The sequence below is a fragment of the Cyrtonyx montezumae genome, unplaced genomic scaffold (assembly GCF_038088225.1).
Source record: "Cyrtonyx montezumae isolate F1298 unplaced genomic scaffold, pur_monq_1.0 scaffold_0, whole genome shotgun sequence".
Taxonomy (NCBI): Eukaryota; Metazoa; Chordata; class Aves; order Galliformes; family Odontophoridae; genus Cyrtonyx; species Cyrtonyx montezumae.
The window spans coordinates 42,544,477-42,570,308 of NW_027071824.1; the positions used below are offsets into that span (position 1 = coordinate 42,544,477).

Genomic DNA, 25,832 nt, shown 5'->3' on the forward strand with positions numbered 1-25,832 from the left:
AGAGTAAACTTTGGCTGTTTTAATTTTGATGCATCTTGCTGTTTTCTTTTTTTAAAAACAAACTTCTCTTTACTTTAAATGACAGCTGCATTATTTCTTAGCTTTGAGAAGTTCTATTGCAACTGAACTTATTAATTGCCAAGATTAAAAGATGTAAAGTCATCTATATTGTCCCAAAACATTTTGTTTCCAAAGCGTGTAGTTATTCTACATGTATAAAAATGGCTGAAGGGAAGACAGAAGTATTTATACTTCTTGTTTTATCTGACAGTGGTATGGTCAGTTTTGATAACAAAAGGCACAGAATTTGAACTGACGGTGATTTAGGTCAAAGTTAAGGCGCCGTAAATTTACATAATTACATGCACAAAGGACTCAGTTCAGATATTTGTGCTTCAGCAATTGAAATAAGTACCAGGTGTCTTAATCTAGTCAGTCTTGTCTAAATTTACTTAGAAAAAGAACCTCTTGGTGTGCAGCCTACTGAATCACTTTGGCTTCCACTGAATTAGTTGGCTAGATCTCCACTGACTGTAACAGGAGTATGGACACTTACATTTTACTAAGCTCAGCTTGAACAGATACTTGCCCACATCATCTTAGGGGACAAAAGAAGGAAAATGTGAAGAATAGGCTATGTACATATATTAGTAATGCCATTTTTAGGGGAAGGTTTAGTTAACCAAAGTTCAATCTCTAGTCTTAACAGTGGCATTAGGGCTGTCTTTAAGTAAACTGGGAGGTCTTTGGGCACAGAAGTTGTTTCTCTCAGAGTAGAATAAAACTGTAACAGTTTATGAAAGAAGTTTTTATTTTGTTGTTGTTTTTTATGGTTTGCCATACAGTATGAATATGAATTATGCTGTAATTTTTTTTCCCATGGGAGTTACTGTTAATTATTGAAAATACTTATTATTTTCAGTGTACTCAGTATGAATAGATGTGGATTTAATTTCTTAGATATTCTATTTATTGAAAGGTTGAACTTCCAATTGGAAAAATAAAATCAACCTCAAGCAATCCTGTGCTAAAAGGACTTAAACAGTGGAAGTTTAAGGAGAGCGTTAAATGGCTGAGACCAGTTTTTGCATCAGAATGATAACAGTAGGCAAACTTAACTGTTCTAGACTTCATAATGTTTCATTACATGTAGGTCGCTGTAGTCTTCTTCCTGTGGTAAATAACTCAGGTGCTATGTGTAACTCATGGAAACTGGATCCTACAACTCTTCGTTTTCCTTTGAAAGGTCTCTTACCATATGATAAGGTATGCTTTACTAACCTCTAACCTAAAACATAATATTCAAGAAATATGAAGGTTTTATAACATAAGGTGAAAAAGAAGTTCAGTGGTGAATACTCTATTGTTAAAAGCCTAGCTAATGTTGCAGTTGTAGATGTTTTTGTTCTGATATTTATCTCAACCTTTATGTGGGGTACCTGTAAAGTAGCGTGTGGTGTAACTGCTGTGCAGGATGCTGAGGAAAAAGACATTTCATGTTCTTTATCAGTGTGCATATGTGGGAGTAAGCAAGAGCAGAGAACTAAATGAAAGTTAGTTTAGCAATGAGAAGATGAAACTATATTCCCCTTTTTTTTTTCTTTTCTGTTCTTTGTTTTCAGTAGGAAATATTATTTTACAATTCAGATGTAAGTTAGTTTAGATAAACTGAAAACTCTGGAGTGTGAAACAGTGGCATACTGAAAGAATTAAGATCACAGCATCTCAAGGCTGTTTTCAGAGAGCTTGCTGTTGGTTAAAGAATGACTTTCTATCTTCAGCTTTGAGGAGTAGCAATTACTTTCTCAAGAGAGAGCAAAAACATTTGCATAGATAAATCCGCATGGATAAAACACTCATTGCTGTGTTGCTTAACTCAGTTAAATGATACAGCACTAACGAGAGTCTTGAGGCAATATATGTTTTGTATGTGTTTGCTTTTCCTTTTTTTTTTTTTTTGAAGGATTTGTTTGAACCACAGACTGCTTTGTTGAGATACGTGCTGGAGCAACCGTATTCGAGGGATATGGTCTGCAATATGCTAGGTTTAAATAAGCAGGTACTGTACTATGCTGTAACATGTGATTTAATTCTGCATAGAATCTGCACTATTCTTTTTCTCTTTTCTTTGCTATAGCTAACTAAGCAAAACAGCTTAGGTCCAGAGAGTGATTTTATTTTTATTTTTTAGTTTTTTTATTTTTACTTTTTATTTTTTGATGAGATCATATTAGGTTAATTGGACACTGTTGTTCCTATCATTTGTATATTGCTTTACGAATGTTAAATCGAAAAGTAGAGATTTAAAATATGATTTTTTTTTTGCATTGCTTTTTTTTCCTATAAGGCCAGCCTCAAGTACACCTTTGACAGACAGTAGGAGACTGCTAGCTCAAAAAGAAAAAATGGTTGTTCGCATCAGTTTTCAAAACTTTGTATTTTGTTACATTGGCGCGTTACAGTACTAGAGTAGTGAAAATCTGTGTTTTGTTTTATGTTTTTTTCTTTTTATAACTTAGAACTGGGAGGGCTTAGTCTGACTTGGGGATCCTTGAGGCTGGCCTCATAGTCACTGTTTTGTCTTTTCTTTTTTTCTTCCTTTATTTTTGTTCTGTCCTGTCTTGTCCTGCCCATCCTCCAATGCTCTAGACCTTGAACATTGCTCAGGTATGTTCACAACCTTACTGTTGTATTGTGACTAACGATACGCTGGCCGCTTTGTAGCCACTGATTCCAGTTAGAGAATACTTGTACAGTCAGGGCTTGAAATTGGCAGGACCAATAGCCAAGGGCCAATTCTCAATACGTATCTCTTGATATTTGAGAGATGTCATATAAAATTGACAGTTAGTGATCCTTTGATGCAAAGATTTTGATTGGAATGAACTCTTACCATTACCTTTACCAGTCACAAGAACTTTTACTGCTGGAATTTTCAGATGAGTAGAGATTTATAGTTCAGTATCTTTCCTTGTGCAAGTGGAAAAACATCCACTGTGCTTGACTATAAAATTGTAATCCTGCAAATCAATTGTTACTTTTAAAAAATTAAAAATTGTAATAAGGATTTTCTAGTAGATATTTTTATTAGGAACCCTCTGTAACAACTTCCCAACTGGTAATTATAATGTCCTCCATACTAGGTCAAAGAAAGTTCTGAGAGAAGTAGTACCTTTAAAATTTGCCTACTTATGTTTTCTTTGCTTTCTATTTTATTCTTTAAAAAAGAAAAAAGATAGTAATGGCAAGCCTGAGAAAATCAAACAAGCAGATTTGGTTTGAGATATGAAGTATAGGTACTGTATATACAGTTGATCCCTTACTACAATAATTCCACTCCTACTTAAAAAAAAAAAAAGAATCTTTTTAAGATTTATAAAATAGCGTTGCTGTTTGCAATACTATAGTGAAGGTTGTGTCAGTGTTTCCATTTAAGAAACTTTTTTCAGATTTGCAACTTGACTATGAAATTTACATGATCCTGAAACCTTGTGTATATATTTCTCATTTAAGTGAAATTTACACGTGCTCTCTCTGGATTGAGAAGATGGTTTTGAACATGCAGATACCTACAACTTCATTAACAGTACGCTGCATACATCAGTCTTTTGTATTTGAGACTCCTAAAGCAGCTGAAATGTTAAACTTCAGAAACGAGCTGCTAGGTTTAGTGATCAGATGAGTTGTATTTGTATTCTGTGTCTATTTCAGTGTCTACAGTTAGATAATAAATCAAACTTTGTATCTTGTAGTTGGTAAATTATACAAGATCTACACAAAAATACTTATTGAACCTGTTTTATTTTTCTAAGCTATTTATGGTCAAAAAATGTCAATGTTAAAAACACTGGCTTTTTAATTTCTACTTTGCTGTTCTCTAAAAATAATTCAAGGAAATTCTGTTGAAGTAATGAAATATGTTGAAGTTTACTTACAATTTCTTTACTAGGGTAGGAGCCTCTACACAAAGTTTCAATTTAGCATGAAATTTTATGGCCAAGGAACAAACTTGAAGAATGTAGCTTATAAAGGAAATGCTGACAGAACATGAACTATATATAACTAGCTGTGCTGCTACAACTACACCAGCGTAAGGCTGTTGAAAATTTGAGTCAAAATAGAAATTTAGAGCAGGGTAGTATAGTGGTGCTTAACAGGAAATGTTAAATGTTCTGCTTAAACATTTATGTTGTTTAAAACAGTAGTTGTAATCACTTCTAGGTACATATGGACATTATGGTTGAGTTTGTTAATGTAACCATTTGACAAAAAATAAGTGTGCTTTCTAGAAGTTGTGTAACAGCATTGGTGTTTTCAGTAAGATGGCTGATAATTGTGTTTTACTGTTAGAACTGAACTAACCTGTATATAAATTGATTATCACTGTAATAAGATGCTTCACATTGTAAATAGTTGCAAGTTTGTTTCAAAAACCAGTACAGAAACACGCCACACTGATAAATCAGGCATTCCTTTTTACTTATATGAAGCTGCTTGTATACCCTATCGACTATTCACACAGATCCAGTTGCAGGATTGGAGCCTTCATTTGAACCTTTTGGCATCACAATCTAGGTATGCTTCAGCAAATCGGAAATTTGCCCTAGTTCTTGAATATTCTTGAAGATGAACAATGAAGTTCTATGGTTCAGTCCTAACTAAGCAGATATATATTAGAAAAATGTTCACTTGAACCATCTCTGAGTTGTGTAGAAAATAGAAATCCAGCTGTCCTGCTAACCTTGCAGAGAGAAACATGAAGGTAAAATTTGATATGTTTTTAGATTCATATGTTCCTTTCAGAAATTTAAGGTTTGTTGTGGGATTATTATGAGCTTTTTATATATCTTTAGCAATTATCCGTGTTTAAATCCAGTTGCAGTAATGCCAACTTCAGGATATTCCTTCTCTTGGAGTCTGGGGTGGGTTTTGGTGGTCTTTTTTTTTTCTTTTTTTTTTTGAGTGGGTTAGTATCTTCTTTTGTATACCTGTGTGAAATGGTTTATAAGAAGCATGGTTCTTTCGTGCCACTTCTGTATTCATTATTGGCTTGAGTAATGCTCCCTTCTTTTTTAGTTACTTTTTTTAACTAATTTTGTTTAGGTATGTTACAATCTGTTTAGGTTTTTTTTTTTTTAAGTGCTTAACAGTTAAGAAGATGTTAATACATTGATGCCAAATTAAAATTAAAGTTGGAGATCCTATTTAAAGGAATCCTTGAAACAGTTGCATATTGAAGACAAGTTTCAGTAATGTCTTAAAACAGTTATGAAGCTACTTGGAAGCATTTTAATTTACATTTTTACCTTCTATGTGCATACAGTATTGCATTAGAGAAGAAGTTATTTTTGCTTGCATAATTAGTCTGGATGGCATTGCCTTTAAACAGTGAAATTGATTCCAAGTTTAATGTAAACATTGATTTCTGTGGGTTGCAGAAAATTCTAAAACAGAAATAATTTTTCATGTATTGTTTCTGTAATGTTATACAAACATTTAATTGGGAGCTGTAGTATTAGTGATTCTGTAAATGGATCAGTGGTGATCTGCATGAGTGTATGAGATTATTTGTGCCATATTCTGTCCAGGTGAATGTGTTACTGCAATCTCTCCTAGCTACAGACCAGAACAGTTTGAGGAAGACACTTATTTCATGTTGGCCCATGCACTGTGGCAGTAGAATTAAAAAAACAAGTGAAAGGAATAATGTAATGAATAACCTGACTTTCCTTTCCCTTTTATTTTTAACATATTGTATGTTAATGTTTCTGATATTATCAGTGTTAGCTTGGCAAAATACATAGGCTAAGGGGTGTGATGACTATTTTTGGTATATTTTTGGTCATCTATGTATTAAGAACAATTCAGTGCATTTTCTTTATTAGAAAATGAGTAAGATTCAATGAGGAAAACTCTAGAATGCCCACTAAACTTGGCAGAAATGGAATCTGACATAATATAAACAACTTTAAAGTCTTGGTAGCATATAATTTTGGAAAACTGAAGTGAGAGAGGGGACTGTAGTATCATTCTGTGTGTAAATTTCGAGTTGGACTTATGTATGAAGACAACCCATTCTTGACAAGTCTCTTAGGCTCTAATATTTGGCCGGAATCTGTTCTTAAGTAGAGATATTTATTTAATATTTTTGAGCTAAGCAGTATTTCTTTAAGTTATTTAAAGCAATATCAATCTGCAGGTAGCCTTGCTGAATTCTTAGAATATTTTACTTTTAGGATAATCTTTAAAGAATAAAAAATAACATTAAAAAAGCAATTGTAGATTTGATTTGCTTTATAAAAGGTACATTAGAGGGCTAGTCTCAAGGGAAGTTTTCTTATCAAATTGTCACAGTAGAAGTTGTTTTTCCCCTGTACTTCTATATGATTTGATAGTGTTTTCAGTGATGTTATATATTTGTCAGACATCTAATGATTGTTTTCAGAGCAAAATGGGCAATGTTTTTATGTAACAAAATTGCAATACTTAATTTAAAAAAAAAAAAGAAAAACCAAAGTGGCTTTTGAATGTTGTATATAAAGTATATGCATATACAAAATTAGTTTTTTTGTTTGTTTGTTTATTTTTGAGGAAAGTCACCCCTCACAGGTCTCAATACATGCTGAGATGCTGTATTTCACTTATGAGTGCTTAGTAAAACAAGGCAAGACCCCAACCCTACAAACACACTTGCAAGTTCAGTATTTTATTTTGAATAATCCAGAAACTATAGATACAAAATGTGTGCTAAATATCTTCACAGAAAACAATGCAAACAATGCCAGAAAAGCAGTTAAACAAGGTGGAAGTGAAATTCTGCAATATTTTTCATAGGCTACTGTAAAACAATGAAATGACGAATTACAGAATAAGAGGATGAATTTACTTCTTCCCAATCATAAACTTTTTCCCAGTCTTAGAATTATTGAGAATAGTATAAATTCCTACTGGAAATTCTGGCTTTCTTTTTAACAGTAATATTTTCCTGTTGTGTTCTTCGAATAACTTGATCCTAAATTAATATAGCCTAACATGATTAGGCCTGTGGACATTAACCCAGTGCTTAGCAAACTATTAAATTTCAAGCCCTGTACATAGTAGTTTTGCATGCTGGATTATAAACTAGTCTGTAGTCTTGTCTGTTGCACCCTGCTCTGCTTCATAATTAGTTGCTCTGGGGGAGCGGGGGTGATGGGGATAACCAAAAAACAAAACAAAACACCAAAATCAAATTATTCTCAACTGGAGTGTTAATATTGCTCTCTGTAAACCTGTAGTGTGGTTGATCTGTGACAATGGCATTGTGTACTGGAAGAGAAGGTGAAACAGTAACTGATGCTTTCTATTATAGTTAGAGGTTTGTGTTAAGCATGCTTCAAGAAAACACAGCTAGAATTGTAGCTTTCTGCAGTTTTGGGCTGGTGAAGAGCATGCAACAGGGGGTGCTGTTCATTATATTTTGTCAATTTTTCCCATTTTTGCATATTATGTTTTAGTAAGAAGAATCTCTTTGTATTCATGGCAAAAGATTACTGTTGATGAATGTTAGAACAAGCATCCCCTTTCAGCATCTCTCTTTCCTTTTATTTACTTTGTTAATTAAAAGGTTTTTAGACTGCCTGGCTAGTAAGTCAAAGAACTCATCTAAGGCATTCCTAAAATATTTTGAGTATTTGGATAATCTTTTTAAACTGTTTTTACGTATGCCTTATTGCCTCCAGAAAGGCGAACTGCATTTTCATGATTAGTGTTTGAGCAGCTCAGTTCCTTTTCTTTTGTATCATTTAAAGTAGTAATGTTTTCTTTAAGGCTGCATTATGTTACAGGTGTCAGATGTAAAAATTTCAAAAACGAAAGAAAAATGGGACTGTTCCTGAAGAGAGGTCATAATGAAAGGAACAGAAGTTAGATTATTCCTGTACTGCTCGCACTGTGAATTTAACTGAAACAATTCCACACAGCTTTTTATCCTTAGTAACAACACTTCATACCACTAACAATTTGTGTACAGGGTAATGAAATGTTGTACTTGACATAAACTTGATGGTCCTTACATGTAAGACTTAGGATCTGAGTTTCAGACTACTGGTGGTGGTCCTGGTGTATGTGCATCTGTTCTGACATGGATCTGAATATATAATATGCTTCTTGATTATTGCTGAAGATGGCTGGAGGAGGTGTGTTATTTAAAATGATGTGTGTGTTTGCACCGTTTGCTGTGGAGATTGTGGCAGTCAAAGTCCAGCATATAAACTGTTCAGCACTGTGGTACTTATTGTGTATAGAACAGTAATTATGTAGAATGTACCACTTAAGTTAATTTTCAAGTCTTTTTGATACTGTATTGTACTAGGTGGTAATGTGCCTGTAGGAATTCTACTTTTAGGGGTGGTAACCAGACATTAATTCTGCTGCTAGTTGTAGATGAACTCAAAGTGAGAGTGAGAAAGAGAAGAAATAGTAGTTAAATACCTGTGCTGTGCATTGGAATGGTCCTGGTTTTGGCAGTATAGTTGATCTCTCTTTGAAATTTCTTTAAAGAAGAGGGGGGGAAACAAAGAAAAGCAACAAACAACAGTGTGTTAAATATTGAGTTATGCTTTCTGTGAGTGCAACATTCAAAGAAAACGAAACATTGAAAATACAGACAAAAAATAGCAGGTTGTTTTTTGGAAACTGATTATCTGTGTTTTGGAACTGAGTAGGAAATAATGTAACGTGCAATAAAATGCAAAAAGCATCATGACCTGTAACATAGTGCAGCTTTAACGCAGTGGCTTATCCTTAACTTAAGTTCAGACTTCATTTCATGCTTCCCAGCCTTCTGTCAAAATACTATACTGTAATTGCAACTGTACGAGCTCTGCAGTTAATGGCAAGGCTTTTGGAATACTGTATCTGATCTCTGCCTTACAGCACAAGCAGCGCTGCCCTGTGCTGGAGGACCAGTTGGTGGATCTTGTGGTGTATGCCATGGAGCGGTCTGAGACTGAAGAGAAGTTTGACGATGGTGGAACCAGTCAGCTTCTGTGGCAGCATCTCTCCAGCCAGCTCATTTTCTTTGTGCTCTTTCAGTTTGCAAGCTTTCCTCATATGGTCCTGTCACTCCATCAAAAGGTAAATTGTTTGTGTCGATCCCCGCTGGTAGGAGAGAGAGTAAAAATGTTTTTGATTTAACATGTTCACTCCCCCTTCTACTTCTTCCAAGAAGTACCTAATATGTAACATTTTTCTTTCGTGCTGTGTTCTGTGAAACAACTCGAATTCTCGAGTTACACTGTGTTTAGACTTGATATATGGAAAACGTTTTTTACAGTAAAAGCAGTGCACTGGAGCAAGTTGCCCAAAGAAGTGGTGCAGTCCTCTTTCCTGGAGACTTTCAAGGTCGAGCTGGACTGGGTCCCGAACAGCCTGATTTAGCTGAAGGTGTCCCTGTTCATTGCAGAAGAGTTTGAGTAGATGACTTTTACAGGTCTCTTCCAACTCAAGTGATTCTCTGATTCTGTGTTTAGTTAGGTCTATTTTAGTTTATTCAGATACAGGATATTGCTTTATATTTGGGTTGTTAGAATCAGGAAGTCTGGCTTAAGTCAGAAGAAGGCCCAAGTACTGTGCTGCTGCATCCAGTGTAAAATCAGGCTTCAAACAAGCAAACACCTGTGTAGTGCATGAGCTAAAGAAACATGCCTTGTAGGTGGACGCAAGAGTCTGTCTTGTTTTTCTAACCAATCTAAGATCAAAGATCATTTGTCCAATTATAGTGACAGAGTCCAAAGTTATTGTTGCTTCCTCATATTAATACTATTAAAAGTGCTGCATTTTCAAGTATTTAACCTTTCCTTTTTGGATTCTGAAGGTGGCAGTGTCAATCTTCCTTAAGAAAGGATAGGAGAGGTTACGTTGTACTAGTAATATCCGGAGCTCTCTGCTGAGAGAATTGTGGTGCTGGTAGTATGAAAAAGATGTTCTTAATATTTGCTGTAAAATCAACTTACAGATATGTGGATAAAATTTCTAATATGTGCCACGCATCTTCCCACGGTTACACGAATATCCAAATCTGCTATATATAGTGTAGGTCCACATAATGGATAGTTCTTCTTTGCCCATTTTGGTAGCCCTAAAATTAGGTTGCATGCCTATAATGCCTGTTAGTGAACCTTTGGTGAAGTAAATCAGTGTTACTGAAGCAGTAGGTGCTATGCCACAGAATTATACACGTGTAAGCTAAAAATAAGCTAGATTAGAGGTTGTATACTCATTGTTGAAGAACTGGTGTTATAGATAAATTAAAAATTATATGTATGTATGTGTATGTATATAAAAATCAAGCACACCTAGAAGTGTCCAGATAAAGCAAACTCATGTTGTTTGGGTTCAGAGACTTTTTAAACGAGTGAATAAAAAGCCTACTGTGTGCTGCTATCACTTGCAGTACTGCCTTTGGCTACAGGTCTACCATGTGACAATTTAAATCACATAGTTGAGTTGCTTTTTGCTTTTGTGCTTTTTTTTTTTTCCAAAATGATGTTCCCGAGGAGCTAAATGCACTTTAAATCCTACTGTTAATTGCTGTGGCCCTCCCAGTGTTTCTGTGTTGTGACTGTTTGCCTTTTTGCCATCTTTCTAAAAACTTGACATGTATTTCTGCTTATAGTGTTCAATGAAATGCCGGATAACCTCTGAAAACTGGAACTATTTTAGTCTCCTCTTTTACTTTTATTGATATCTTCGCAGTGATTTTTTATTCTGCCTGCAGCATTTGTCCATTATTGAGTGTTTTTGACAGTTGGCAGGCCGTGGCCTCATTAAAGGAAGAGACCATCTGATGTGGGTGCTACTGCAATTCATCTCTGGCAGCATCCAGAAAAATGCACTGGCTGACTTCCTCCCTGTTATGAAGCTTTTTGACCTCCTTTATCCTGAGAAAGAAGTAAGTCTTTTCTCTAATTATTGTTCAATATGACACCTTGTACATAGATATTAACGATTGTTCTTCAGTTCTTGTTGCATCAATGTGCTGCATAGTTGGAGATATTTATAATTAAATGAAAGATTTCCAGTACTTCATAGCTGTGTTTTTTCAATAACCACACATGGGCAATGGTTTTTGTACTACAAAGCAACAACAGATAAAACCAAAATCTTAAGTCATGTCTTTCTTAGGTTTTGTTTGACTAAGGTTTTGAGGAGGTGTGTGTAGAGCCCTGAGGATATACTGTTAAGAAGTAGTATCATGCAGATTAATTGTTACGACTGTGAATACATTATCAGATAATTTCAGGTGCAAACAAAATGAACAAGACACTTTGAATTTGTTTAGTATTAATGACTGCTAAAAGTTCTTTCAGTGATCTTAAATCAGATCCTACTTGTGCTTGCTGCATTCCTATAGAATGGAGATTGTTGAGGTAGGGAGAATTAGAGGAAGTTATTAATCCTCCACCACAGCAGTTCTGTCAGAAAGTCATCCTCACTGTTTGCTATTACAGTGTCTTCTGTTTTGTATCAATAGATAAATTAATACAAATGTGTGATGTACCGAACTGATAAGGTTGAATGTAATATTTTTTTCCTCCTGGAAAAGTTTTGACAGAAATTCTATTGTACAGTTTCTTATGTGATCTCACAGATGTTTCATGAGCACAATGAGAAGAGTGACTGGGCCGTTTAACTATAGCGATGGGCTTTGAGTTATGCTTTCTTCAAGTTTTCATGGGACTTCGTGTCTACTGACTACATTGGTTTTCTGTACATTAATACGTTCAACATCACTTTCATTGTTTCCTTCTTCAGTGTATTCCTGTACCTGATATTAACAAACCCCAGTCCACTCATGCTTTTGCGATGACCTGTATTTGGATTCATCTGAATCGGAAGGCGCATAGCGACAACTCCAAGTTACAGATTCCCATTCCTCATTCTCTTAAGCATCACCATGAGTGAGTTTTGTTGTTTTTCATTTTGATTTGTTTGTAGACACAATGAAATAAGACTCTTCAAGTCTATGTTCAGAAGGTACTGTGTGCTGAAGTGTTGTGTAGTAAGGGTTATCAAGGAATTGAAGCAGCACTAAAATCTTGAAGTAAAGATACTACATTAAAAATGAAATGCAGTTTCCTTAAAGGTATAGTAACAGCTTTACATCTAAAAAGGGTTAATCTTAACTGCTGATGGAGATTCAGAAAGAAAATTAATTACTGTGTTTTATTATGCTATGAGTTGGAAAGTGTGTCATTTCTGAAGCGTCTTTTCTTTCAGAAGTACTTCTTTGACAGAAGGAAATGATTAGATTTTACTAAACAGTGAAATGAACTGTGGCAGAAGGTCTGGTTATTTGATGTGCAATTGATAAATATATTTTTCCCATTATTTTAAGATGAGTTTTTAACTGGAGTTATTGTGGCTCTAATCCTTGAATGCGTAGATATACTTTGTTTCTTTGTACGTAACATTTAATCTGTTTTTGGTACTCTAGGTTTTTGCAACAGAGTCTAAGAAACAAAAGTTTACAGATGAATGACTACAAGATTGCCTTGTTGTGCAATGCTTATTCAACCAATTCAGAATGTTTCACTTTGCCAATGGGCGTACTGGTAGAGACTATTTATGGAAATGGCAACATGAGGATATCTCTTCCGGGGACTAATTGCATGGCATCAGGGTCTATTACTCCATTGCCAATGAACCTGTTGGACTCTCTCACAGTTCATGCCAAAATGAGGTATACAGTTACCTTTTTTTTTAAACTAGTAAATCTTTATGTAATTACCTTTTAGTGCGAAAATATTTCTGTGCTTGAAAATGCTATGTATAGACCTCTTGTTTTGCATCATAAACATTGTAAATTGTATGTGTTTGTTTTTGACTGAAAAATATTTTCTCTTTCCTCAGTCTGATTCATAGCATAGCTACAAGGGTAATTAAGCTGGCTCATGCAAAATCTAGTGTGGCCTTGGCTCCTGCTCTCGTGGAAACCTACAGTCGTTTGTTGGTTTATATGGAAATAGAGTCCTTGGGCATCAAAGGCTTTATCAGTAAGAAAGAAAGCTCCCTCCGTAAACCCTTCTCCTCTCATTTAGTTCGATAGCACATACAAGCTGCTTTCTATTAAAAAACAACAAAAAAAATTGTAAAGGTTCTAAATTGGGCAGAAATTATATTCAGTTTAACTCCTTAAAATAATTCAGATGTCTGCTGTACACATTCAGTCAGAAAATTGTTGAGCCCTACAAGTGTAGGGCATCTTAAATAAGTGCTTGCATGTGCTCTTTGTAATTAATACAGTACTCAGTACTCATAAATCAAATATCTGATATGTAGCTCACTATAACTGTCTCTACACAGTGGTGTACCTTTTAGTTACATTATGAAGCATGATCTCTTGGAAAACTTATTTTATGAACTTTTTCATAAGGTCAGCTCCTGCCAACTGTGTTCAAATCTCACGCCTGGGGAATTCTGCACACTCTGCTAGAAATGTTCAGCTATCGAATGCATCACATCCAGCCTCACTACAGAGTCCAGCTGCTCAGCCATCTTCATTCCTTGGCTGCTGTGCCACAGAGAAATCAGAACCAGCTTCATCTGTGGTAAGTGATGGTTACCATGTTTTGTTGTGGTTGCAGATTTTTTTTTCATTGTAAGTTGAAAGTTGTTTAAGAACTATGTTTGAAATAAAATGCAAGTACCTCCCAGTCCTAGTTCCATGACTGGTGTTTTGTGGAATCTCAGCAGGCTGTTTTGGAGCTACAGTTAGATATCAGTAGGAGTAATCTGCAGTTGCTTGCAGCAGTCTGTCTCAAACAGACCTGGCAGCAGTGTCACAGTCAAAACAGTAACATGCACCAACACCACCATGTCAAGAGATATCAGAGAACTGTTGAGCTCCTTACACTGGAGAAAAGGAGCCTGCTTCTTGTAGTCGTGATGACTGGTTTGTCTGCTGGTGTGGTTGTGCTTGTTTACTCCCATAGATGATGTATAATTTCATTACAAGAATCAAGTTGATTCCACTTCATTTGTTAGTAACGTGAATTTTTAGTCAGATGAGAGAACTAACTTTATTCATCTTGGATCTGTAAAGGAGTCAGTACGAAGGGGGCTGTGGGGGCTCTGTGTGAATTTATGTGGGGAAAAAAAAAACACTTTTGTCTTAGATCAGTGTATGCCACACTTTAAAACAACAGCTAGTCTGCGTACAAGAAAGGGGAAAGACTAGTTCAAATTCTAGAGTCCATATGCAGCTTTTCTAAGGAGTTCTAGGGAAAAATGCTGGTTTGTGTTGTCTTATTTTTCTGAAAGGTTAAGCTGCAGACTAATGCTCAGTTTGAATCAAGAATCTGGGTTTGTTTACTTCTGTTCTTTTTTTAATTATTTATTTAAAAGGTCCATTTACTAAATGATGCTTAAGGTTCCTTCCAACCCAAGCTATTCTGTGTTTTTTAAACTGGAAATCTTGTTCTTTATTCACTAAGTACTGTTTTGTCTTGTTATTTTCTGAAAGACAAGATTGTTATATGAATCAGACAATTTAGTTGCACATAACATGTAGCTAGTTTGGGGTAAACTAATAGATGGCTTTGGCGTTTCAGAGACACCAGATTGTAAAAAATCTCTTCAATTACTTTGAACTGCCTGGTGTGAAAAGCACTTCTGTCAAGTGTGCTGTAAAATAAAGTGCTTTTCAGCAAAAGCAGTACTTCATTTCTTAGTAAGGATGATTTAGTGCTTTCCCTTTCAAGGTGGCATCTTTGCAATTTCTGTGTTTTGTTCATGTTGTTTTTGTTCATTTGTTTTGTTCTGTTTAGCATGCGTATGTTTATCCGTATATCTTTGTTTAGATGAAGGTGTTCAGAAGGTAAGAAAGGGGAGCTCTAAACTGGGGAAGCTCCAGTTTCTTTTTCAAGGGCTCCGCACCTGAAATTTTCACTTTCAAATCAACTTTTGAGAGCTTTATTTGTTAGAAAGTTGAGAACATCACTTGCAAAACAAATAATAATGTGATATACAAAGCAGAAACAACAGATTTTGGAATCTTAGAAGCCAGAGCGTGTTATTTACTAATTGGACTCTTTCCTTCTTCTTTCAGTGTTGAGAGTACTGCTCTAAGGCTCATCACAGCTTTGGGCAGCTCGGAAGTCCAACCACAGTTTACACGGTTCCTCAGTGATCCCAAAACAGTTCTTTCAGCAGAATCAGAGGAACTCAACAGGGCTTTAATCTTAACTCTAGCAAGGGCAACGCATGTGACAGGTAATAGCCATGTGCTGAGATGACATCTAACTGAAGGTTGAAGTCAGGTCACTTCTCTAAAATACCATTTAACATGAAATCCCAGAAATGACCCAGTTGAAATACGTATCCCACAAATCTTTTGTTTTGAAAAAAGTATAATTTGAGTTTCAAAATACTGACATTATTTTTAGGGAAAAAGCTATCAAAAGTCAGATGTATAAAAATCAGCTCTTAAAGACAGGTATAGTGTTACCACCTTGTCCTCTTTATCCTATTTTCAATTTCATTTTTAAAGGTTTGCATTGATTACTGATATGTGACATTACAAAATAAAATGCAGTGTTGAGAGCAAGTATGTTGCTTCTGCGGAAGCCTTATTAGCTTACCTTTAGGAAGTTGTAGCATGTGTTTTGGATTTGGGAAAGGAAGAGGGAGAAGTTTTTTCTTGTGTATTTTCATGTGTTAGGAGTTTATTGTGTCAGTGGACAGTTCTTGTTAGCTTGGTGAGGGGTATTTTCTCTACTTCCCTTGTTTATGGAAAGATTTTTTGTATAGAGACTTGATGGCGAATGAGAACAACTGATTTTAGAAAAACTGGTGGAGGAAATTTTGATAAAGTTCTTTGTTTTTAATTTCTATACCTTTGATCAATTTGTGATCAATAAACCAACATTGGAGGCTGGAAGGGGGTGAGATTTGTTTGATTTCTACAGCTTAATTGAGCGCTTTTTTAAAGCAATACAGAAGTAGCATCCAGCAATTTCATCGTCATTAATTTCCTCAGGATTTGTAAAAATTTGAATTAGTTAATCAGCAGTAGCATGTCTTGCAGTTGTCACAGAAAATTAAATACAGAATGTTAAAATGGTGCTTACTCTATTTCTAGCTCAAAGCCTAAAAATAATTTCATCATTAATAGCATAAAACAGCTTATTCTGTGGAATAAATAAGATTCTAAAAAATGGGATCAGAGAAGTTGGTCAAAAAGTGAGCCCTTCTGTACAACAGAGCCTTAATGCACGTTGCTACAGAAGAAATGCCAAAAAGCAACGTTAGGATTGTTCTTACATTAAATTCTAATGCTGTCAATCCATTTCTTAGATTTTTTCACAGGCTCTGATTCAATTCAAGGAACTTGGTGCAAGGATATATTGCAGACTATCATGAGTTTTACTCCACATAACTGGGCATCCCATACACTAAGCTGTTTTCCAGCTCCATTGCAGGTAATGGTTATGCTATGATTTTGTAATTGGAAATACAAAGAACTTACTCTAAACAAGTGATTTTGCTTTTTAGTAGTTGGGGAGATTCTTTTTCTGTCTGTGGTATATTAAAACCAATGCTCGTAACACTGATGTATCTTCAGAAATGAATTAGCTTTTCCTGCTGCATTCTAAGGTCATGTTTGGCCAGCTGATATCACCAGTGAAAGGTAAATCAGATCTTAAAAAATACATAAGATTGAAGAAGCCTCTAATCTTGTGGCAGTTTGTCACATGTTATTGACAAAACAGTCATTGTGGTGTCAGGGGGAGGAAACAGCCCTATCGAGTAGATTTTTATTGTACAAGGAAGTAGAAACTTAGTGTGTGAAGTCAGGCTAAACTTGGCCTGTTGTACTTCTATTTTAGGCTCTTGGTCATACTACAACCTACTTTTCTTCCAGGTATTTTTCAAACAGAATAATGTACCTCAGGAAAGCCGTTTTAACCTGAAGAAGAATGTGGAAGAAGAATATCGAAAGTGGAAGTCTATGACCAATGAAAATGAAATAATCACACGCTTTTCAGTGCAAGGTTCACCCCCACTTTTCCTTTGTCTCCTATGGAAGATGCTGTTAGAAACAGATCACATTAATCAAATTGGTTACAGGTGAGCATCAAAAAGGTGCAATTTCAGTGTTCTTGCAGCAGCATTTTCTGTTATGAGGACGTAGTCTTTGTGCACTGGAGCTTAATTTGTATGTGCTTATTAAAATTGGGAACTTTGGGAATAAGGGAGTGGAGCCAGATATTGGAACGGCATCATAATTTTTTTTTAGCATCTAAGATTGTGTCTCCTGACTGATGTTTTTTTGTTTTGTACACAGTGATCTGTTAGAGAAACAAGTATTTGTAACAGCATACGCTACTCTTCTGTGCAATCAAGGAATGCTAGTATTTTAATGCTAAAATTATATTAACGTACAGATTACAGGAAAATAAAATTGCACTGGGCTATTAGGTATATAACTTCATAGATTATATGTATAAAAATACATATATTGAAATGAATGCATATATTCTGAGCAGGATACTGTGGATCAGAATTGGTGAATGTGAGGCATTTCTTAGTATGCAGACTTTGAAATTCCCTTGCTCGTTAAATGGGTCTTTATTTGTTTTGTTTTGTTTCCCTTTATTTTAGTTTCTCTTCATTTAATAAGGTGAGGAGTCAACATTCGTACAAAACTCATTTATTCTTAAAAAATATGTCAGATGAAAATGCATTAAGTAGTGACACTTAACTGATTTGCTTCCAAACACTCTTACAAGAGAGACTTTTCTTTTTTATGTCTGTGACAGAGTATTAGAAAGAATTGGGGCCAGAGCTCTTGTGGCACATGTCAGGACATTTGCAGATTTCTTGGTGTATGAATTCTCTACATCTGCAGGAGGACAGCAGCTCAATAAATGTATCGAGATTCTCAATGATATGGTGTGGAAGTACAACATTGTAACACTGGACAGGTTGATACTTTGTTTGGTAAGTACTCCCTTAAATGAAAGGATCTCAGAGGATTTCCTGTCTTGAGTTTGGTCCTTGCTATCTGTGCCACTTCTTGTGAGAGCAGGTTTTTGTTTCTTTTATGTTAAAGTGCATCAGTTTTAAATACTGCCTATTTGATGAGTAAAATAATAGATTACTTCTGTAAGTAATGTAGAACTCCGTCTTATAGGTACCTGAATCTATAGGGGAAGACTTCTGTGGTTATTTAAAGGCAATTAGTGTTATTGAATGTTATTTTTTGTGCTCTGGATCTTTGATCTCAGAGCTGTGCAATTATTTCTTCATTTGGAAGAGACAGGAGTATAGCATGCCTTTGTTTGAAAAGAAATGGAAAGCCCTGTACCTGTTAGAATTTTTCTCTTTTTGCTTGGAATTCAGCCTGTATCATCAGAAAAATAGAGGAGAAATAGCATTCTCTGTCTTTTCAGGTTAACTTGTAAAATAAAAAAAAAGAGAACTTAGCCAGAGGGAAATAAATTTTCCTTCAGTAATTATAATTTACTTGTGCTAAGATGAGATTTTAAGTTGTCAGGCTGATTGAGTTTTAATGGGGATTTCAAACTCAAGTGCGAACATGATAGAGTGGCTGGGAGTTTGAAGCAGTCTTAGCCAATTAATGATAGTGAAGCTATTTTCAAGAAGAGAATCAACAGGAAAAAGAGAAATAGAATTCTTGGGGAATATACTTACACTGGGAATGTTTTGAGATTTTTCTCCCTACTGAATAGAAAATGTGATTGTTACTTTTCTCAGGAGGTGATGAAGCCTACCTGTGTTCTACCTTCACTCCAAAAATACTGTTGAGAGACTATGGAATTTGTGAATTTGTGTGTGGATCTGTGTCACGTTCAGCTGTACTGGCTTGTTTATGTCTAGCAGTTCTCAAGCAGACACCAACATCAACTCAATAATTCCCTGTTTTCTGATCCTTTTTGTTTGAAGGCTATGCGTAGTCATGAAGGAAATGAAGCTCAAGTCTGTTACTTCATTATTCAGTTACTCTTACTCAAGCCTAACGATTTCAGAAACAGAGTGAGTGATTTTGTGAAGGAGAATTCTCCAGAGCACTGGCTGCAGAATGACTGGCATACTAAGCATATGAGTTATCACAAGGTATCTAAGCTATTAAAACTGTTGTATTCTGATACTTAGTGTAGAGTTCAGATCAGCTAGTAAGCCTTTTTTTGTGAAAATTACAAGACACTTCTTTAGATTTTTGGGGCTATTGAAGTAGTCATTTTTTGGGCTAATCTAAAAAAGCAATGCTATGTTTATGTAATTGTGTTTAAATTATAATGCAGTAATATCCAGAGCTGGAAGAACCTGAAGGGCTGAATAGAAACCCTTATTCATTTAAATCCAGTCATTTTGAAACTTTGTTTTCACTGACATTCATTTAGGATAGAGTTCTTGTGCACCAGGGAAAAGGTTTATTTCCTTCTGTTGTTTTATGACTAAAACAGCAGTTAAGTCTACGTTTTCTCTTAATTATTAAAGTTTCTTTCATTTTCTTTGTGAGAAGAATATAATATCCAGACATGTCCGGGAAGAGAATTGCTGAGGTTTTAATGCTTTTGTAAACATACTGGCTTCTGCTGGCTAGAAGGAGATGTATAATGGAGTGTTCTACCACAGGATGCATAAGTGCAGGATCGAAAGAGATACAACTAAACTCCCATGGAACTAAGCAGATACAATCTAGTTCTGATCCTGGAGCTTTTTGGTCCCTGTTTGCTTCTGCACTAGCAATGTGGTGTCTTACCTTTCTAAAAGTGAAAATGTAGTTGAAACTGAAATTATATTAAACTAGGAAATGTTCTGACATAGCTGCAGAGTTACTAGACTCAGGCTGGCATGTGGAAATTTCAGTAAATAACCATAAGCACATGCCTCAGCTGTTCTCATCTGATATTTGAGTACATTCCAGTTCTTTCTCAGGCAGTAATTACGTCTGTATTATTTCTAGTGTTCTGATTTAGTACGTAATCCAGAAGCTTTCAGTGGTGATAATTTCCTCTAGGATTCCTCTTAAAACACTTGGCAAGGGACATATAATGACTGGTTGCTTTTGGCTTTGCTTTGGTTTCCTTATTGCTCCCTTGTGGCCCTTTGAGTGATGGTGAAACTTCTGTATATTTTTTTCTGAGTATGTATCTTCTAGTTATAACTGGTGCATAACTTCACTCAAAAGATCATTTTTCTTCAATAAGCTTTGTGTTGATAACCTCTTATTGCAGTTAAGAATGATAATGAGAGCTATGGATTATCTTTTAAAGCAAGATAGGTGCTGAATATTTAATACAGTGCTTTTAAAGAAGTAGCTTTTAAGTTTGTTTGGTTTCTTTCCCTCCAGAAATATCCTGAGAAGTTGTATTTTGAAGGCTTGGCAGAGCAAGTCAATCCCCCAGTTCAGATCCAACCCCAGTATCTTCCAATTTATTTTGGAAATGTATGCCTGCGATTTCTACCAGTGTTCGACATCGTAATCCATAGGTTTCTGGAACTGCTTCCAGTGTCTAAGTCATTAGAAACTTTACTGGATCATCTGGGAGGTTTATACAAATTCCATGGTAAGTTAGCAGGAGGAAGAGCCTGCATTCACAGGTGTGGTGATGCTGTTGTCCTTCATTTCCTTCATTCACAATAATCTGCTAACAAACTGCTGGTTAATATTCTGTGAGCCATGTTGCATGTGAGCATTTCCACAAAATATGTAATAGTGTATTTCAGCCTACAAACAGTGAACATGCTTTTATTTGGGTCGCTTCTGTTAGTCTGTGCTTGCTTCACACCTTTTCCTTTCTCCCCTCTGTAGCAGAGAATACTTGGACTTGTGTCTTAACAATCTTTCAGGTACTAAGACTCAAACAGCCAACAAAAAAGAGTTCCTCATCTAACTTTGAGACAAAATCATTTATCCCAATTCTTTTTTTAACCCTTTATTTTTACTACACTTCTACAATACTTATTTTTATAGATTACATTGTTATGCTATTGCTAAACTTCTTATGATGTACTTTACTGTGATTTCATGCCTGGAATCTTAGTATTTAACAAATAGCTTTTAAATCAAGAGATGATTTAGAGGATTTACTTATGAACAGATTACTAATAGTTCATGTGATACTGACTGTCTCTACACTTTCAGGCAGTAGTGCAATACAAAGGAAAGTAAAGGCTGTATAATGAAAGAAAAAGTGAATCTGTTCCATACATGCTGTTTTTAAGTATGTGCACTTTAGTCTTTTCCAGCTCTTGGTTTGAATTTCATGCTTGCCATCAAAAGTGTAATAATAATGCTGATAGAGGTTTCTGTTCTTTGTTGTTTTCTTTGCAGACCGTCCAGTGACGTACTTGTACAACACTCTTCACTATTATGAGAGACATCTCAGAGAGCGCACAAACCTCAAGAGGAAGCTTGTTCATGCCATCATTGGCTCTCTCAAAGATAATCGCCCACTGGGCTGGTGCCTAAGTGATACTTATCTCAAATGTGCTATGAATGCCCGAGAAGATAATCCGTGGGTTCCTGATGACACATACTATTGCAAACTCATTGGAAGACTAGTAGACAATATCCTTCTTAGTGTACTCTAAGTAAGCTGTACTGGTATCTCATAGTTTTGTTTTATAAAACAAGTTCAGTTTTCATCTATTAGCCTATTTTGAGTTTGTTTATAGAGGTGTGAAGAATGTCAGAGCAGTAAACCAATTAAGCAGGTGAAGAACAGACTGGAGATGATTAAAAAAAAAAAAAAGGATAACTGACCTCTCTTTTAACAGTACAGAGCTATTCCTCCAGATTACAGAAAATGTTTAGAAGATGAGATCAAAGTTGTTATGTGTCTCTTTATTTCTTTATTATTTTACACAGCTATGCTCTCCTAGCAGAAACATCTTGAAACGTATGGTGAAAATGAAGTACAGTGCAGCTTTGTAAACATTCTACTACTTAGTCCACTGATGTTTGTGATTGATATTTATGCATTCTGAAATGAATCTTAATTGACACACAAAATAAGTTTGACATAAAACATGATGAAAAGAAATATAGAACGTAAGGTTACTTTTCTCTAGTGCCATTACCAGTCTGACTAAGGAAAAAGATATTCTAAGATTGTTTATAGCTAGCAGTATATAGGTGAAGGTCACTGTACATTGTATTAACAACTGCTGAATGTTTTTAGGACAGAGTAATACATTTAACACAAAGCTAAGAGTTCTTAATTGTTGCTTTTTATTTTTTACAGTTGTGAATACAGCTGATTTAAAATACCGTGGAAATAATTGGTGATCCTATGCAGCTATGTTCCAGAGAGTAGCACTGGTGGAGTCTCTCTCCAGTTGCCATCATCTCTCTTAGGATAAGCTTTATGGGAGTTGGCCAATTTTCTACATTTTATATATTTGCTCATCTTCCCAAAAGGCCCTTTTTTAATGTTTAATTTGGAACGTTTATTAGATCTATATAAAGAGAAGTAAAATTAGAAAAAAAAACAACAAAAACCTCTGCTTTCATGCAAACATCAACAGTGTGTTAGATCCTTTCTATACATAGCTGTAATGAGCTATTTCCCTTCTGAAGATATTTTCAGAGACTAAGCAGGTGCTCACTTTGCATAAACCATCATCTAGGAGATCTGAAGCAAATTAAAGGTTTCAGACTGCAGAATAGAAAATTCTTGTTAATTTCATCTTGTTTTGGTAGGAGGTGCTGAATGAGATGGTTGATGATTTTTCTTCCCCCACTTCACACAGGGGATAAATTTCCCTGGGGACCTTCTGTGTGTGTCTACACATGTGTGTGTTATACACATGTGCATTTAGAACTATGCAATGTTTCAAGTGGCTTATATTCATTCTCATGTCCGTATGTCTTACTTTTTTGCTGTGTCTATTCTACTCATTCTTAGTTTCTTTCATTTCAGTTCTATTTTGTCTATGTGGCATATACATACAGTTTTAAGCAACGTGCTGTGTACACTGGTCCTTGCTGGGGAGCTTTTTTCCTTAATCACTGTCACCTATGGCAGGGAAATCACCTGGTCCATTTCCAAATTGTGACTGGAGATTCAATGAGTTTCCTAACCCAGCTGCCCACGCTCTTCATGTTACCTGTGTTGAGCTCATGGCACTGGCAGTGCCAGGAACGGACGTGGGCAATGCACTGCTGAACGTCGTGCTGAAGAGGTACGTTGGCTCTCTCAAACTGTTTTCTTCAATTTATAATAAATAATTCAAGATTTCTAAGGTAGTTTGCAGTATTCACTTTCTTAAGGTTTTGTAATATTTAAATTAAAACTTTCCACTGTTTGCATTTAAGTGTTTTTGGAGAGTTTTCTATTGCGTTCAGTGGAACAAGGATGGAAAATGTCTGTTGTCCTTTCAGCTGGAGTGAAAGGAGAAATTCCATCAGTTAGTATATAGAGAAGGGGGCAAAAACCATTAGTAGGACTTAGAATCCTGTGTGTTGAAATAGAGTTACTTTGAAACAGAAAAGAGTTGGAAGGCCAGTGTTCTCCTACAGTGCATTAAATTTGACCCGTAGTTCTATGTATTCCTTGCAGAACCGAAGTGAAAAGAAGTATCTAGTATTCTTGCAAAGATGATTCAGATGTCATCTTTGATTAGCAGTGACAAACTGAAATGATTTTGTTTGCAGCTTTATTCAGCTTAGTAATATATTATTATTAGCTTTGTGGCATGTGGAAGGACTGAGTAAATAAAGGGACAAGCAGCTGTTATACACTTGAGCTTACTTGGTGGCAGTCATAGTGTGATTACACCCTTTGAGAAAAACATGCTTCTAAAATAATTGTGTTGAACTAAAATTTTTTTAGCAGTGTCATAGTAGTACTTATGCTTACTATTGTCTCTCCTTAATAGCTACATGTGTTTGTAAAGTTCTGTAATCTTCTTGAGTTATTCTTTGTATAAATACACCTTGTTGTAGGTACATGAAAAGCACAAATTGCTGTCGTGAATTTCAGAGCTTGGGTTTTCTTTTTCTTTTTTTCTATTTGTAGTCAGCCCCTGGTGCCAAGGGAGAATATCACAGCTTGGATGAACGCTATTGGACTAATTATCACAGCTTTACCAGTGAGTCAATTCACTGTAATTCAAAATAAAATGTTTTCTTCCACAAAAATATTATTGACTTTCTAGAGAACATTTCAAAAAATGTTTCAGTTTACAGTGTGAAGGCAGCATCTACTGGCTCCTCAGAGAGCTGTTCTGAAGGCTACTTGCATGCTAGGAAAACATCTTCTTCTGCTTCTTGAGTTTGGGATAAGTGTTGAATCTTTCTGCTTTTCTGTTTCATTTTATGGCTAGGGTGAAAATGACTGAATCACTCCTATTAAAAATGCAATTAAATTCCACGTTATAGTTCCAGCTCACAATTAATACTACACAAGTCAAAATTTTTATTATACTATTATTATTATAGCTGTGCTATAATAATAATATTATTATAGCATATATTATTATAATATTATAATTAGCACATAATAGTATAATATTATTATAGCATATATTATTATACATGCTATTATTATTATAGCTCCTGATGCAAATCTAATTGTCATAATACATACACTTGCAAATCCTTTATCTCCATGTGTTTATATCATTCTCTCAACTTCTTGAGAAATATTCTTAAACTATTGCAGGGTAGTTGGACTAGATGACCTTTGAAGGTCCCTTCAAACTCTAAGGATTCTGTGATTCTATGTAGATGCACCTAAGACTGTAAAAGCAAGTATATGTGCAGTATTAGAGATCATGTTTCACTAGACACTTTGATCTTCTGAATATATTGACCAGGCAAGTCTGAATAATTTGAATCTTTCTTAATTGTTTGCTTATATGTGCAACAGCTGTCATTGTCACCTTCCTCCTTCAAAGTGGTTCCTTTCTTTGGAAAAAAAAGAACATGAATTTCATCCTCATTATTTTTGATTTCTCCAGAGAATTTTCCTTGCACCTTTGTTTATATTCTCACATTTGTACCTTTCTTTTTGTTTTCATGTTGGTTTTTTGGTCTGTTCCTGCTTGTACTCAGGAAGTTTTTTATCTCTTTCCACTAAGACTTTTTTAACATCTGCTGCTGCTACTGTTGGAGTCTTTTATAATAGGTCTCTAAATAATTAATTAATGAAATGTGTCATCATATTGTCATACCGTTGAGTGTGCCACATCCACTAACATGGATGTGTTTGTTTTGTATTGTGCATCCTAATTTTCAGGTTTGTCAAACAGGTATGCAAACTACCATCTAGTTGAAAACATCTTAGAAATATAATAATGCTTCTCATCCTTTCTCAACTATTGTTTTGGATGTTCTTTTCAGAAGGAATTCAGACTCTTTGTTTTTCCAGGAGCCATACTGGATTGTTCTCCATGATCACATTGTGAGTGTAATCAACAGTCCCAGCTTGACTTCAGAAACAGAGTGGGTTGGTTACCCTTTCCAGCTGTTTGACTTCACAGCATGTCATCAGTCTTACTCTGAAATGAGTTGTAGCTACACTCTGGCTTTGGCACATGCTGTTTGGCATCATTCTAGCATTGGACAGCTTTCTCTCATTCCCAAGTAAGTGTAATGGTATTTGATAATTTATCTTTAAAGTTACATGTATGTTATATTTAGGGAATCTTTACCTGTAGTATTTATGCCAGCAAATACGTAGGGAGTTGTACTGAAATCCAATTGATAAATCACAAGTTCTTTTCCAGCTCCCTTTCTCCCCTGACATGGCTTTTACCTGTAAGTTTCAGAGCTCTCATCTACAGTGTGACTGCCTTTCACAGTTGCCTTTTTT

At 35.4% G+C, this 25,832-nt stretch overlaps 1 protein-coding gene across 3 annotated transcripts in view; it reads left to right on the top strand.

Moving 5' to 3' along the window:
* MED23 (mediator complex subunit 23) overlaps positions 1 to 25,832 on the top strand; it is a 37,016-nt gene that overhangs the window by 8,029 nt on the left and 3,155 nt on the right. Inside the window, exons 9-27 of one of the 3 annotated variants that reach the window (XM_065733844.1) lie at positions 1,154 to 1,266; positions 1,964 to 2,059; positions 2,650 to 2,667; positions 8,917 to 9,117; positions 10,790 to 10,933; positions 11,797 to 11,942; positions 12,479 to 12,724; positions 12,895 to 13,037; positions 13,418 to 13,592; positions 15,092 to 15,255; positions 16,339 to 16,463; positions 16,907 to 17,112; positions 17,805 to 17,985; positions 18,952 to 19,122; positions 20,363 to 20,579; positions 21,347 to 21,583; positions 23,034 to 23,199; positions 24,036 to 24,112; positions 25,389 to 25,509. In XM_065733844.1, the coding sequence (XP_065589916.1) occupies positions 1,154 to 1,266; positions 1,964 to 2,059; positions 2,650 to 2,667; positions 8,917 to 9,117; positions 10,790 to 10,933; positions 11,797 to 11,942; positions 12,479 to 12,724; positions 12,895 to 13,037; positions 13,418 to 13,592; positions 15,092 to 15,255; positions 16,339 to 16,463; positions 16,907 to 17,112; positions 17,805 to 17,985; positions 18,952 to 19,122; positions 20,363 to 20,579; positions 21,347 to 21,583; positions 23,034 to 23,199; positions 24,036 to 24,112; positions 25,389 to 25,414 (2,852 nt within the window). In that variant the 3' untranslated portion in view covers positions 25,415 to 25,509. Of the gene's footprint in view, positions 1 to 1,153; positions 1,267 to 1,963; positions 2,060 to 2,649; positions 2,668 to 8,916; positions 9,118 to 10,789; positions 10,934 to 11,796; positions 11,943 to 12,478; positions 12,725 to 12,894; positions 13,038 to 13,417; positions 13,593 to 15,091; positions 15,256 to 16,338; positions 16,464 to 16,906; positions 17,113 to 17,804; positions 17,986 to 18,951; positions 19,123 to 20,362; positions 20,580 to 21,346; positions 21,584 to 23,033; positions 23,200 to 24,035; positions 24,113 to 25,388; positions 25,604 to 25,832 lie in introns of those variants that run through there. The other 2 variants (XM_065733826.1, XM_065733835.1) reach the window with 2 other exon arrangements.